The sequence below is a fragment of the Wasmannia auropunctata genome, unplaced genomic scaffold (genome assembly GCF_000956235.1).
Source record: "Wasmannia auropunctata unplaced genomic scaffold, wasmannia.A_1.0 LD336053.1, whole genome shotgun sequence".
Classification (NCBI taxonomy): domain Eukaryota; kingdom Metazoa; phylum Arthropoda; class Insecta; order Hymenoptera; family Formicidae; genus Wasmannia; species Wasmannia auropunctata.
Window position 1 is genome coordinate 3,866,243 of NW_012026837.1, and position 15,316 is coordinate 3,881,558.

The following is a 15,316-nucleotide window of genomic DNA, read 5'->3' on the forward strand; positions in this document are numbered from 1 at the left end:
GCGCCACTACGCACAGCTGACGGAGGAATGCGGCCGCCGAGCCAATGGCGGCGCGCGCCGCGCCCCCCACCATCGCGCGGCGGCCGCCGCGGCGAGGCGCGACGCGCTTTTTTCGAATCGCCGGCGGCGCAGTTCGCGAGTAACGCGCGGAACAAATGTTCGAATTAGAGCGAGAGTTTGGCCCTCGAGCAAGAGTTTGGCAAGCTGTTACTATACTTTCTACAAATTGGTTCAATTAAATTTGTGCTCGATGACGATAGAATCGATCGGATGGAATTCTCTTCATCTCTGCAGTAGCGTGGAACCGCGTGGAACGTATACACACCTGACTTCACGTTCCTAATCGTCCATGTTCGAAATTTGCCGAAACTCGACTTACTTGAGGTATCTTAGCTCTAGCTCGAATGAGTTGTATAATTGTTCAAACAACAGAAACATTTGTGATACTTGTGAAGCTTGAAAAATTTGTACAGTTATTAATGAGACACTTCCATGAGCCATTAGAATTGCTGTATGTATGATGAACAAGTACGTATATGAAATAATGTTTATAGATTCTCGTTTGATCGTAATTCGTCAAGTGAATCACAGTATATGCCGTTTTTAGGTTATAATTAGTATTATTGCACATTAGAGTTATAAATAAGAAAGAATATGTTTAATAATTTTATATTCTGTCTGATGAAAAAATTCTTTAAATTATCTTTTATTAATTTAAGCGATAGATTAATTATTGTTAAGTAAGAAATTTTGACTCGGCCAAGGAACGAGCAATTGGTGTAATGTGATATGAAATCACAAATAAAAATTTTTAAGAAAATTGAATGTCAAAACGTTTTAACTGCACAGAGTCTTTTTCAGTTGAAATAAATGAATAAAATTAAAACATCAGTAAAATAAATTAAACATTTAAGTAAATTAATACAAAATCTGTAGAAGTAAAATTTAGTCAATAATAAAATTTGGAAAGACTAAAAACAATGGACGTTGTTAAATAAAGTTATGTTACATATTATAATCGTTTGCATACTGCAATAGCACGGCGCATGTTGTACCTTCCTAAGTGAAACATTTTCAGATCTGTAGGTTGATCCGCTTGATGATCGTTATGCGAATCGATGATCCAAAATCAATATCTACGTCAAATATTTTTGTTCTTTTAATTACGTGTAACGTTCACCGGGAGCGGTATATCAAGAAACAGCTATTAACCGAGAGCTGTTTGCCGTCTGTAATTGTTCGAAATTGCTGTAGGTGGTGACGGATAATATAACTAATATGTTAGATGTTAATGCTCTAGAGCATCAAGAAACAGCTATTAACTGAGAGCTGTTTGCCGTCTGTAATTGTTCGAAAGTGCTGTAGATGGTGACGGATAATATAACTAATGTGCTCTAGAGCATTAACATCAACATATTAGTTATATTATCCGTCACTACTTACAGCACTTTCGAACAATTACAAACGGCAAACAGCTCTCGGTTAATAACTGTTTCTTGATATACCGCTCCCGGTGAACGTTACACGTAATTAAAAAAACAAGAATGTTCGACGTCGATAATGATTTCGAATCACCAATAACGATCAAGCGGATCAACCTACGGATCTGAAAATATTTCGCTTAGGGAAGGTACAACATGCCGTGCTATTGCAATATGCGAACGATTATAATATGTGACGTAACTTTATATCATTGTTTTTAGGCTTTCCGAATTTTATTAACTAAATTTTACTTCTATAGATTTTGTATTAATTTATTTAAATGTTTAATTTATTTTACTGATGTTTAATTTTATTCATTTATTTCAACTGAAAAAGACTGTGCAGTCGAAACGTTTTGACATTAAATTTTCTTTAAAATTTTTATTTGTGATTTCATGTCACATCACACCTTGCTCGTTTCTTGGCAGAGTCAAAATTATTTATTATTTAAACGAGCTAGTAAATGTAATTTTAATTAATTATTATTATTCTGATGATATTTGGCTTGAATAAAAGAGAAATAAAACATCAAAATTAACTTTTTAAAATTGTACGAAAAAAGTAGTTAATATATTATTAATATATATGATACTAATGATTATAAAATTATTTATTTTGGGGATATAAATAATTACCTCGTGATATCTTTGCAAACTTTATAATTACAACTTATCTGTTTTAAAATCTTAAAGTTCTTATTATAGTCAGAAATAATATAATATAGGATTATGTTATAATGTACCTACAAATATCGGTTTTTTTTTTACACAAAATGTAAATATCGGTAAAATATTACGTATATCTGTATGTAATTAAGATACACCGGACTATCAGTGATTGCTTATAAAGAAATATAATTTCTTACGTTAGTAAATTATTTTCTACGAATTATTCGTTCGTTAAGAGCTAGAGAATTTGATTGATCGTATGAATCGACAAGTCTTATGAGTGAATGACTTTAGAAAAACAATATTCTGCAATCTTATAAAAGAGTTAATCGAAATGCAAAGTAAAAAATTTTTTTTTGAAAAATTTTTTGGATAAAGGCTACTTATTGCTAAGTAATTATTAACAAATAACAAATACCTTAATCTATGGTGCAGCTATCCGTTTTTACATCTCGAAATTGTATCGATACAATTATTTTAGTATCTTTGTCATAATTTTTTGGTAACAATTAATAAAAGAGCCATAATATTTCCATAGAGACACAAACAATTAACAAATGCATTTTTATATATAGCGCAAAGACTGTGTATTGTCTAATTGCCGTATCTTCGTTACGACGAGAACTTATTCTCAGAATTCGATGTCCCAGCCGGAAAATTCGTCCGGTGGAATATCGCGGTCAGGTGGATATCTTTCGAAGTTTCGCGTGTCCAGCTGATGTCGTACCTAATGCACAAATAAAATGGATGTTAATACAAATATAAGATTTTTGTAAAAGATAGAAAAATGAAATATAGTGCGTTGCTTAAATAGGTATATTAGCAAAAGTGTAAGCTCTTTAAAAGAGTAATGTACCGTTGGTACAATGGGAGCCGGTAGAGCCAATCTTTGAAGAGCCTGCCAGTTGAATCCGGAAAACCATCTGTTAAAAGAACAAAGATAAGAAATTATTATATATTTTATTTTTATTACACAGGAAAGCGTCTTTTAAAATTTTACAGAATAGAAAATATCTTCTAGAAATTTACAAAATGTTGTTTCACAAAGATATTTGGACGTGAAACGTTTCTTAAAGACGTTATGTACGTATATAATACAATTTATAAGATGTCTTTGAAAATATGAAGCATCTTTCTTTATCTTTTTTATATAAAAAATTTTTTTCTTTTCTTTTTAATTTTTAAACGTCTTACTTGTGATCGCGAATGTCCTGTATCCCGTTTCGCTGGTAACCCAATCGTTCCGAGGCGTTCAAACGGAGTAGCTTCTTGATGAGATTATTAGCGTTTTTGTTGACGACGCTCGGTATACCGACCATCTCGATACCTTTTAGAATATTGTTGTAAGTCGTCATGTGATCGGATCCTCGGAAAGGCGGCTTACCAACGAGGAGCTCGTGCGTTAGGATGCCGAGGGCCCAATAATCCACCGCCCTGGCGAAACGGAGAAGTAAACGCGGTGAAAAAAAATATATATAGACAAAATATATACAAATATAGAAAAATATAGGCACAATTATAATGAACGCTGGAACTTGTTTAAAAATCTCTTACCTGTCGTGGCCTTTATTCAAAATAATTTCCGGTGCGACGTACTCGGGCGTACCGGCAAACGTCCACGTTTTAGCCGGACCGATTTTCTTACTAAAACCAAAGTCCACCTACGGAAGAAAGATAACGTTTCTTTTGTAGAATTTCTCGTCTTCACGTGAATCATAATAGTATCAAAATGATTTAGTATTTATTTCGAAGGAGCTTTAATAATCGCGTAATAATTGGAAGTTAAAGCCGATTAATAATCGAGTGTCTCACTAGTTTCAAATAGCCGCGCGAATCGAGCATAAGATTCTCCGGTTTGAGATCCCGATAAACGATATTTAGTGAGTGAAGATGATCGAGGGCTTCTACTACACAGCCGACCATAAACTGTGTAGTGGCGTCGTCGAAATTACGCCTCCTTTGAAGGGTCGTCCAAACGTCTCCGCCGAGACACACTTCCATGAGGAAATAGACGTACTTGTTGTCCTTGTACGTTTGATAAAGTCTGAAAAAAAGCGAAATTATATTAACTTTGAGCCAAAAAAAATTAATATTAAAACTTAAAAATCCTCTCATTACTTAATTAAAATTTATTGGGCAATTATTTCTTGTGTGAACTTGCCCGTATATTTTTATTATAAATTTTACGCGCGATTATACTAATTATTTTTACAATTTAACAACCTTGACGTACATATACATTGCGAAAATTTCAATGACATAACGTTAGTGACTTACTTGCATATGAAAGGAGAATCGCATGCTTGCATAATGTGTTTCTCGTTCAGCACGTGTTCTTGCTGTTGCTGCTCGACCATGACCTTCTTCTTGAGTTTCTTCAACGCGAAGCTCTTATTCGGGTCGGACTTGAGTGTGACCAGTTCGACACGACCGAATCCACCCACTCCCAATGTTCCCCTCGTCTCAAAGTCGATCAAGGTTAAGCTTGCATACTCATTGGTCCACTTCTTCGGGGTCAACGAACGCTTTTGCTTCTCGTACTCCGCCAGCCAGTCCTTGTTACGAATCTCATCCAGACTGCCCAGATAGTTCAGGAATGACCTGGCAATTTTTTTGAATTATTATGTTTTATATTTGTAACACATATAAAAAGAAATCTTAAAATCATTGTCCATCAATTAAATATGTATATCTCTTTGTAAGAAAGATAAAATAATAATTTTATCGTAATAATACATAGAATAGCAACAATGTTGAGGGGTAAGTCTTAATTTTTTCAAATAAAGTAAAACAAAGTAAAATACGTTAAAAACAGAGTAAAATAAAACGTTATCATTTTAAATAAATGAGATATCCCAAATTAAATAATTCACCGATATTCCATAGAAATTAACATAGCTCTTGCGATTTATGTCTTCGAGCTTGTTTAATTTTTGATTATAGATAATTTGATCTCAGAGATTCGTTAATTATACAAGATAACACTTGTGGATTAATCGAACTCACGTTCTGTCCAGTGTCAAGCATTCGACACCAGGTGCAAGCGCGATCGCGTTGGCACGTCGCTCACCCTCGTCGTAGAGAGCCAATTCGCCGAAATAATCTCCTTTGCCGAGGACCACCAGTTCCTCCTCGCCTCCGTACTCGGTGTCTTTGGTGATACGTACGTTGCCGCCGCTGATTATATAGAACTTCTCACCCTTCTCGCCCTGCTTCAATATTTTCGTGCCAGCTTGGAAAAATTCCTGCGAGCATCATCACAACGGTCTTTTTTTAAGCCGTATTATAAACTAAGCGGCGAGCGCGCGGGAGTGGTGTCTCTCAAAATACTTCTCACTTACAACTCTTATGAGATCGGATATCTTTGCGAGCACATGGTCTTTGGGTTCCGGAAGTTTTTGAAGAACGGAAACGCGTTGGAGGAAGCGGATGTTGCCCTCCAGCTGTTCCTGAGCCGATCTCATCATTACAGTTAAAAATACTGATCTGTCGAGCACCCATACTTTACCAGCTTTCTTTACTGAAATGACACAAAATTGAACACTTCTTAATGTTTGTTAATTTCCAAGAAAATTTCTGAGCTTTGAAATTTCCATCACAATATGTTTAATAATGAAAATTGACTAGTTTCTATGTACGTTCTTATATTGCGCTTTATAAAAATTTAAAAATTTTCTGTGTACTTACATATGATATAAACTTAAATGTGTTTAATTTTCAAATCAAATTTTTATTAATTTTCCATGTGCTTACCGCTAATAGATCGAAGTCTTTTCGTATTGTATAATAGAGCGATTTCTCCGAATGCAACTCCTGGTCCGAAACTTCTTTGGAATTTGTTCCCTTCGTAAATGTCGAAATCTCCTTCCGCCGATACGTATAAGTGCGAGCCTGTGAATAAATAAATACGCTTATAAATATTTGCATGTAATCACGTATATTAATATTTATTAAGTAATCCTTTTGTAAGCGATATATATTTCTAGTATTTATGTATAATAATACATAAAGTTTAGGCGTACCTATATCGCCCTCTCGGATAACCAGAGTATTAGCGGGTATTTGTTTGGGATACATGGCAGAGACGAGTGCTTCCACTTGATTTTCTTCAAGATTACCCAGAAATTCATTCTCCAAAATAGCCCTTTTAATTTGCCTCGCACTCCTAAGTAAAAAAACGATGATATTATGTATTTTTCTTTTTTCCCGACGTTCTATATTTTGCCGAAAAGAATGAAATAAAGTGAAATCTATATACGATTAACAGGAAACAATTACTTTATGTACAATTAAAAAATTATAACCTTTGATTTAACATTATTTCTTCGTTAATTATTATATTAGTTTCAATGCTTACCATAAATTATATTATCGTTTAGTATTAATATTTATTATTATTTCCTCGTCACCTGGCGTCTTTCTCGTATACGGGCGTCGGTGCCGAGGGTGGCGTCGGTGTTCTTCCGATGACGCCACCCCTTGGATTATTCACGTGTTGTTCGCCATTGTTCACAGCAGCCGCGTCTTCTAATCTGGACTCTTCTCGATGTGGCGGTAGATGATCGACATGATTGGCATCAGATGGCGGAGACGACACTATGACTTTCGTGAATGATGTGGATGATGCAGACGATGATGGAGCAGTGCCATTTACAGCTAGTGTGGGTAAAGTACCAGGTAACGGACGTATCTAATGGAAATTAAGGTAATATTTTAGTAAAAGAACCTTTTTATCTTCGAACGCGGGACAAACTTTTTAATCAAGAAAGTTAACTTTTACAAAATTATGAAATACGAATCTTTCTATAACGATAAGTGACTCATTCATAAATTACGTTAATAAGACGTACGACGCCTATAGTGAAGCTGGTAGATTCCTCGTAGCCTGGCAGAGGGGTGAGATTAATGCTACCCCTCTGCCCGAGGATGTTGGCCCTCGGGAAGCACGAGAACCTCATGTTATCTTCGTCCAACGCATGTCCAAAGCAAATTCTTTTGACGCCTGGAAAAAGAAACCGTGTCCCTTTAATATTCGTTTTGACCAAATCTTCACGAAATATTATGTGCAGCAAAATTAAATATCTTAATATTTCTTGTTTTATTTAATATAATTGCATCTCTATCGATAGCATGCCTAATTAATTTACGACTAATTAATTTTTTTGACACAATTATTTCAACCATGATATTTAACATTAGAGAAGAGCTTCTTCGTTAGTTCGTCGAAAATTCAAAGTCTCGCAGCGCGGCGGTCTAATCATTTTCGCGCGGGGCAATTAATTTAACTAAATAGACAAGTTAATCGAGAGGCTAATTTGATCTCTGACGTCTAAGATGGTTCGTTAATTTTTTTTCACCGTTTGATACATTATATCACCCGACATATCTCGCTAATAACTAATTTTCTTTGTCATTTCGAAGAACCGTTTAATTAGGTTGATAGTTATAATTGAGCGGGACACGTAATGCCTGCAGGACGATTATTTCGGTCACTCTCATGACACTTCACTCACTCGTGTCACATTTCTTTCTCCGTAGCGGCACTTAGCAGGTGATTATTCTTCGATATCGATTCACGCGGCGGTCACTCATGATGTCCGCTCGACACTCGCGATTCCTAACGCCGAGCGTTCCGACTCCGTTCGGATCGCGTTACGCTCATCGCACAACTACTCCACTTTTCGTGACGGCGCAGCTCTTTATTTTTTCACGCGACTCGATCTTGCCGCGACAGCCGATTGCTACCACACCAGTCACATGCTTATGCTAATGGTGTGTTTGGTGCACGTGATATATTGTGCCTTGACGTCACAATGCATTAGCACATGCTCATGATGAGAATATTCTCGTCTTTACCACAGGCTACCCGATCATCCTTTTCTTCTCGTTATGGTTTCCAGTTACGGCAACTCTTCTGGAACGGAGCGCGCTATAAAGATATGCTGACGACTTCGAAATGCATTATAAGTATTGTAATAAATGAATAAATAAATAAATTTGCGGTCGTACGGTTTCAATTTGCCCTGTCAAATTTAATATTTCTTATTATTCCGCGATGGCTCATATAAATTAATTCCGTGTCCATAAAATGCGGTATAAAAAGATTTTATAGATTTATCGTGAAGATTTTAAGCCTCCCGTCAAAAAAAAATTATTTAAATAATAATTTTGTGTTTCGTTTTCTTTTTGTAATATATCTATATTAAAATAAATATGTTTACAAAACTTGGTTTGATAAGCCGGTATCATTGATGGGTTTTTTTCAGTTACTGCTGATTCATATCTAGAATGTTCTATAAAGTTACATGACTTCTTCTACATATATATTCAAATTGCTTGCCAAATTGTAACATAAGAATATCTTATTCTTTACTAAATTCTTTACTAAATCAATTCTCTACTAAAAGCTGAGAGCCTCGCAACCGTCGTTCTCTTCAGTAGCGCTCTTTCGTAGAAGAACCGCGACAAGACTCGTGCGTATCTTGTGATATCACTCGATGATCCAGGCCACGTTGTTGTTGATTTTGTTGCAATGCAAATGTAACACAGTGATTCACTCGGTTTTACTAGAATCTTTTGCAAGGTGCACGTTACACTGTACTCTATTCGCTTCTAATCTTTCGGCTATTGTTTCACGAGGCGTCACTCTTCATTTATCACCGATATGCAAACAGCGCAGGAATCTCGAGGTGATATTTTTTTCGATCAGTATCCATTTTTTACGATGCTTTAAAAAAGCCTCGGTTATACCAATTATTGCTATTTTGCGACTTTGATGCAAAATGACTTTTCTTCTATCAACATTAGAAGAACAAATTATTTTCGGAATCTATGAAATTCTAGTCCTGAATAGCACTGAACTACAGTAACTGAATAAGAAAGAGATCATAAAATTTAAAATTAACTGGAAAATTTTGTTATTTGTTTTCTGCATTCGTGAAAACAAATAAAACTTTCCAGTTAATTTTAAATTTTATGAGCTTTTTCATCTTTTGACAATCGTCCATAATTAAAAGAATTTTTATTTTTAATTATTTTTAAGGAAAAAATCTTTACAAATTTTTTCGCGGGCAATACGATTCTGCTCTCCATATTGAGTTTATCAGTTATCAAACATTATATACTTATCATACGCTCTATACGTTTCCATAAGATTTCGAAACAGTCCTTCGTTACGTTACTGTTAAAATATTATGATAATTTCTTAAATAAGAAGTCGCAAAAGTATCTACGCACAATCTTAATTCGAAACGTCGTATAATTCTCTAAATGATGCATGGCCTCCTTGTACGGATGCAAGGTCGGCTCATATCGGATTGTACGCACTATATTGGGACCGTGATAACGCTATTTGATTGAACATACGAGCAAACGATTGCCCAAACCCTAAATATAGCGCATCTGTTGAGCATTTGATCGTTGCGGCACGCATGATAAACTGCGTGCGCGATCAATTAATTAACAAGTAATTTTCTACGGAAAGATTCTTGAAAGATTCACTGAATTTATCGTCTCTCCCCGTGAAACCGTGTTAATGAAAAAGAAGTGTTTCCGAAACTGTTTGTGATAGGCAAAATTGTGTCAGATACGACTCGCGAGCAATTGCATCGCTCGTGAAGTAATTGAATTTAAGCCATGTGAGATCCTATCGCGCGTGCCGAGCTACAAATATTATATAACTATAATTAACGAAGCGATACTATCGCGTTGTTCATTATCCGAGCAGGCAAATCACGCGTTTTGCCATCGCGTCCAGAAATCAGCGATAAGAAAAAAGTCTCGCGCTTCCGGTATCGCGTAATGCACGAACTAATTGGACGGCTTTTATGTAACAGAAAAATGTCAAAAGAGTCGAAAAACCACCTCAGATCTCGTAATTGAATGGAATTTTTGAAAAAAAAAATTGTTACTCTTTGCATGCAGTAACAAAAATTTACAGCGCAATAAAATAAATAGTTAACTCATTAATTGTCGGCCGTAAAATAACTTTACAGTATAAATACGTAAATGTATTCGCATTTTCGTAAATGATAATGTCGGTCTAAATAATTGTTTCCTTTCTAAAATTTCATTTTTGCGTTGAATTTGAAAGCATAATATCGTTCTTTTGACTCGATACATATTATAAATGATGCCAATTTTGACACAAAATAATTATAATCGACACTAAAATTTTTTTATGTAATAACTGCCGTTTGCATTATAATATATATTTGTTTTAATTATCGTTACTTGTTATTTGCCTTTCGCGTCGTAATAAATAATCACTGTAATAATAATATAATAAAATCAATATAATAAATATTTTATATTCGTGGCGCGTTGCAGTGTATACCTATGTTATGTATTATGGAGGAAAAATTCCAAGACGAGGAAAATGATCGATTATACGCAATTCCATGCTTCTAATGCGAAATAACATTTCCTGTCTCTGAAATGGCGACCATGCCTCGTTAACGGCTCGGAATTTATATGGTCTCAGGGGGAATAACTGCGATTCGCGTCTGTGCGACGATGCGCTCGACGATGGCCTGCCAGCGCGTTGCGCGACACTTTTTTTCGCTTTGGCTTTCAGCTTAGCTGTTTATGTAAAAATTGCGAGGTCGCGAGTCGCGGAAATGACGGGAACGTAACGATATTATAATCCGTTGCACAATACGCGCCTCGGTGTCGATTTCCCTGACGGAAAACACACTGGCAATATTTAAGTGCACGTACTGTCGCGGTTGCGAAAAACCAACGACAAGGATAAATGACGTGCATGATATAATTCCCGTCGTGTTAAACTTTGAAATATTTGAGCGAGTGTAATTTTTAAATCGAACGTGTTCGTGAACGATAATTGATTCGAATTTTAATAATTTACAAAATACTTCTTGAAACTTGAGCATTTTCCTTCTAACGTACAATTTTTTAATTTGATTTATTCTTAATAAAAATATAATTTAGTTCCTTTTATTTTAGAGATTTTTTTTTAAACGGTTTTTTTTCTAATATTTATTAAAGTCATTTTTATTAATAATATAATATTTAAAATATATTTATCCAAAGGTTAATTTTGTTTGCAAATTTGTAATCATAAAGAACTGAGTTAAGAAGATATAATTTAGTTTAAGGGGTCAAGTATTTTTTAAATGATTTTCATACATTTTACATTTCTTTCGATAATTATGTAAAGATCCTTTTCTCGTGTTAACATGATAATGAGTTTCCAGGTTTAGACTTTGTTACTTCACGTGATGATATTTTTATGTTTTGCAAACATTTTACAACGTAACGCGAAGATAACACGTGCTGTATGTATAAGTGTGTTGAGGTAACGAGAGCGCGATTGAGCGTTGCCCAATGTTTTACCGATATATTTGCGAAGCGGTCTGCGTACACATTTCAAGTCGCGGACAATTAAGGTAATATTGTTTGGTAACGTCAGTTATGTAGGCGCCTCTTTATTAAAGGCGGCGTTTAATCAACTGTATCGACAACCGTCGTTGCCGAGGTTAATTAACTTCATCCGTGCCTACATATGCGTACGGCAATAATTAATTTTCTTAACGCGCGACACACGCGCGTTACGTGCGTATGACGTCTGCTTTGTGACGAATAGCTTTTTTTTTGTGGCTTCATTTAGTCGTTATTCTCATCTCGTCGCTCGCCCCTTCAAGTTTTCGCAAGCTATTTGTGGGACAAACAGAGATATAAACGCGGCAATAAAACCTAAAAATGTAACGGTAATTAATATTTGAAAAAAAAAAAAAAAATTTTTCTATCGCATGCATGATTTTTAGCAGGTGAAAAATAGTACAACATTAATTTTTTGCCAATAAATTTATATATAAATTAATAGAGCAAGAACATGGATCATCGAACTTTTGGTTTTTAATGTAAATACGGCGTGATTTTTTCTTCCAACTAATATTATGCCTTTTTAAATAAAAAATCCAGCATATCTTTTCGACGATTTAATAATAAAATGTTAAACATAATGATATGAAATAAAATATTATATTGAACGTAATAATTTATACTTTTGCGCGAAACTTTAATATATCAAATTTTGACATACTAAATAATTACAATACAAATACAATTAAACAGTCCGGTATTTATGTTCTTTACGGCACTGATGAAATTACGACAACCTTATCATTTGTTCGATTACCTTCTTCGGTTTATCGGACGTCGGAATGCAAGCCGATCTTGAAATTTATCAGTCTAGAACGGTATCAGGAACACGAATCAACGTTTCCGTGGTTTGATTAGATAATCGATCGCGCGAATAAAAATGTGCGGGGACTCAAAATGATGTCTCTATCATTGACTTTGTCATCTCGGCGGAGAGCGATTTCGACGCGTGCACGGTACAATTGGTGACGTTAACACCGCGCCTTTCGAAACTCACCCTTCAGGTTGACGTGGGAAATTTTCCGAAACGAGCCGAGAATCCTGCGCCTGAGAAGGCCCGCTGAAGGACGTAGGAGGAAAACGTGGTGTTCAAGGAAGATTTATGCGCTCTCCGCTCGCGCGATCTCGAAGCGACGAGACATAGGTCTTTCTCCTTTTTTTTCAAGTACGACCGCACGGAGGTGTACCGCACGAATTCGCGCGTTCGACTGATGCCTCAAGTACGACAAAGACGCAGAAATCTTATCTAGCCGATAACAGAGCGGCGACGAGCAGTGTCAACAGGCAGGTATATGTGGCGCGCGAGCATCTTATCTAATGAGTCTATTCTCTTTCCATTAATAAGGCCGCCGTCGTGTTCTTTGTCGAACGCTCGCACAAGCAATTGTAACTATCAGGAAAAATGTGTTTTTCCTGCTGGGCGACGGTATTAATTTAATTTCTCCTCTATTGCGTGTATCAATACGAGCCAACAGTGACGGCTAAATATTTTGCTCGTAACTTTTCCATTTTTTTCTCTATACTGTTTGTTCTCTATATCTGTTTTCCGAAAATAAGCAAGCTTGTGATTTATTAAAAATAAATTTTCCAGAGATCAGCGCATGATATTAGGTCTCATTACACGAGATTTTGCTGTCCAAAACACTGATAATTCAAACTAAAAATATATTTATCATAATTAAATATTAGGAAAGATCGATATTTATCATATATTTTTCTCGTTTTTATATTATTTATTAGATGGAATAATATCATGCAAATTGTAAATAATATTTACTTATTCTATTATTCTGGATATTATTAGTCTGGGTTAGTCTGAATATTATTAGTCTGGATTAGACTGGATATTATTGTGATTTGAAAATTAAAATGCAAATTTGATTGACTAATTATACATATTTTGTATATAAAAATGAATATTAGGCGTATTGATTTACAATTTGTACCGCCGCACATGCAAAAGTTCACATTTCCAAGGTTAAAGTAAAATGCTCGAATGTGAGACAATAAATGTTCTTCGAGTAGTAATATCTGTCCGCATCTGTGTCATCATGCTGATTCAGCAGTCTTGAGCTTCCACTCTCACATTACGTGAACGAAAATTGTACGCGTGTGTCTAAAATTGTATAATGTGCAATATGTGAAGGAGTTATTGAACACCAGGTTCGATATCCGAGAGCCAGCGACGCTTCACCGCGAAATTTTAGCATGCGTCAGCGACTAATTAAACGACATTGGCGAAGCAATTAAATAAATGTTCGAAGTAATGTTTATTAAGTATTGCAACACACACGTTATATATACGCGTAGAAGATATTGTCAAATGCGCTGTCATTAACGTTATCGTTTCCAAGAACAATTAAGAGACCTTCGAGAAACACTCGAGAAACAATGTTTCCTAGAACATTTTAAGCAATTAGATCTAAGTACTTCCAAGTCTTCCAACTACTTAGCAATCTCAAAAGAAGACCGTCTTAAATAGTTTCTCGATGATTATCCGCACGATCTAATAAATTAAAAGAATCTCGTTTTGATCTCTCATTTGCCTTTATTTCATTCTTATCTGCGTAATGATGGTCTCTTATCACGGGCTTTTATCGTGTTCACTTGTGTACCGTGCTTTTTTTAACACCGCCGACGAACGGCGTGATTTTATTTATTTCAGCGCTTTAATGTGTTTTTTTTTCTTGCAGCAACTAAACTACTCTATTTTTCAGTTGTAATCTAGTTATTTATTTTAATGGTTACTGTACGTTCTTGCTCTGACGTTATCTATCCGCTTTGATTTAACGAGATGAGCAATCACCTTCTCTTCTTATCGTTCGCCTTTTTTTTCAACTAACAATTAGATAGCAACATTAAACAAACAAAGGGGACCGCTCTATTTCCTAGAACTTAAATATCCGCTGTTTGAAGAAGATTCACAATTTAGCTCTTTTATATCTATAAAGTTTCCTACAATAGCTAATCAGTTAAAAAATAAATTTATAGTTATGTTATATTATTTCTTTGATAATTTTATTTTAGAAATCCTGATATAAACCTACACGTTAAGATGCAAAATCTGTTAATATTCTCATAGCAGAAAAATCTATTAACGTGTCAATTCGTGAAATACTCGCCTCTCGGACTTTACGATTCCGTTCCTGGACCCCGCCAATTATCTCAGTGATCTTGCGTCGATGCAGGATAGAGTGTAAAAATGTTTCACTCTAGAAAAATGGCATTATCCTTGAGACACATTCACGGCTACATTCTTGCTACTTCTTTTCGCCGAATGTGTTTGCGATCACACGGCGATCGTTTTGTCACCGATTTATCAAATTTCAACTGTCACTTAAATACTCTACTATTTAATCACGTCACATGGCTTGATCATTGAAAGTCCAGATTTATTATCAGACTGAAGTTTCACCAATAACTATGGTTGTGTCGGCGTTGCAAATTATATATATAACGCGGTTAAATAATTCTTTTCTTTTAACTGAAAGTTAAAAGGGTTGAAAATTCATTACTGTCTTAATTAATTTATTAGTCACGTCCGCCGGTGAGAGTGACTCTCTCTCACGCGACGATCCACAATTGCGGCCAGTGAAGCGTCCACTTAGTTTTTTCCTTTATATAAAATTCCACGCGTGTCGCGCGGGCTTATCGGCATCGGCTCCGTCGATCGGAGTCGAAAAGTGCTGATAAGCGAAACAACGCCGGTGCTATCGACAGGCCGGCCTCGGTGCCACTAACAGAAAAACACGTTCACCTTTCCT

The 15,316-nt window shown here is 35.5% G+C and overlaps 1 protein-coding gene and 1 long non-coding RNA gene across 5 annotated transcripts; one reads left to right on the forward strand and one right to left on the reverse strand.

The window, feature by feature from the left end:
• Positions 1-2,499: 2,499 nt before the first annotated feature.
• On the reverse strand, positions 2,500-15,284 carry LOC105451146 (cGMP-dependent protein kinase, isozyme 1-like). 4 transcript variants are annotated; one of them, XM_011691425.1, is made up of 13 exons: positions 14,675-15,284; positions 7,001-7,152; positions 6,560-6,840; positions 6,173-6,315; positions 5,904-6,041; positions 5,492-5,670; positions 5,157-5,395; positions 4,428-4,751; positions 3,963-4,194; positions 3,705-3,811; positions 3,345-3,584; positions 3,007-3,073; positions 2,500-2,877 (listed from the first exon to the last, which is right to left on the reverse strand). In XM_011691425.1, the coding sequence occupies exons 2-13, from the start codon at positions 7,106-7,108 to the stop codon at positions 2,782-2,784; spliced, it is 2,154 nt and encodes a 717-aa protein (XP_011689727.1). In that variant the 5' UTR covers positions 7,109-7,152; positions 14,675-15,284; the 3' UTR covers positions 2,500-2,781. The 4 variants fall into 4 exon arrangements, with proteins under 4 accessions (XP_011689727.1, XP_011689723.1, XP_011689725.1 ...); XM_011691421.1 differs by having other exon boundaries at positions 6,986-7,152; XM_011691423.1 differs by lacking the exon at positions 14,675-15,284 and adding an exon at positions 12,550-12,797 and having other exon boundaries at positions 6,986-7,152.
• LOC105451145 lies at positions 6,793-8,146 on the forward strand. Its single transcript, XR_974555.1, has 2 exons — positions 6,793-6,855; positions 8,051-8,146. It is a non-coding gene; the product is annotated as an uncharacterized LOC105451145 (long non-coding RNA).
• Positions 15,285-15,316: the final 32 nt, after the last annotated feature.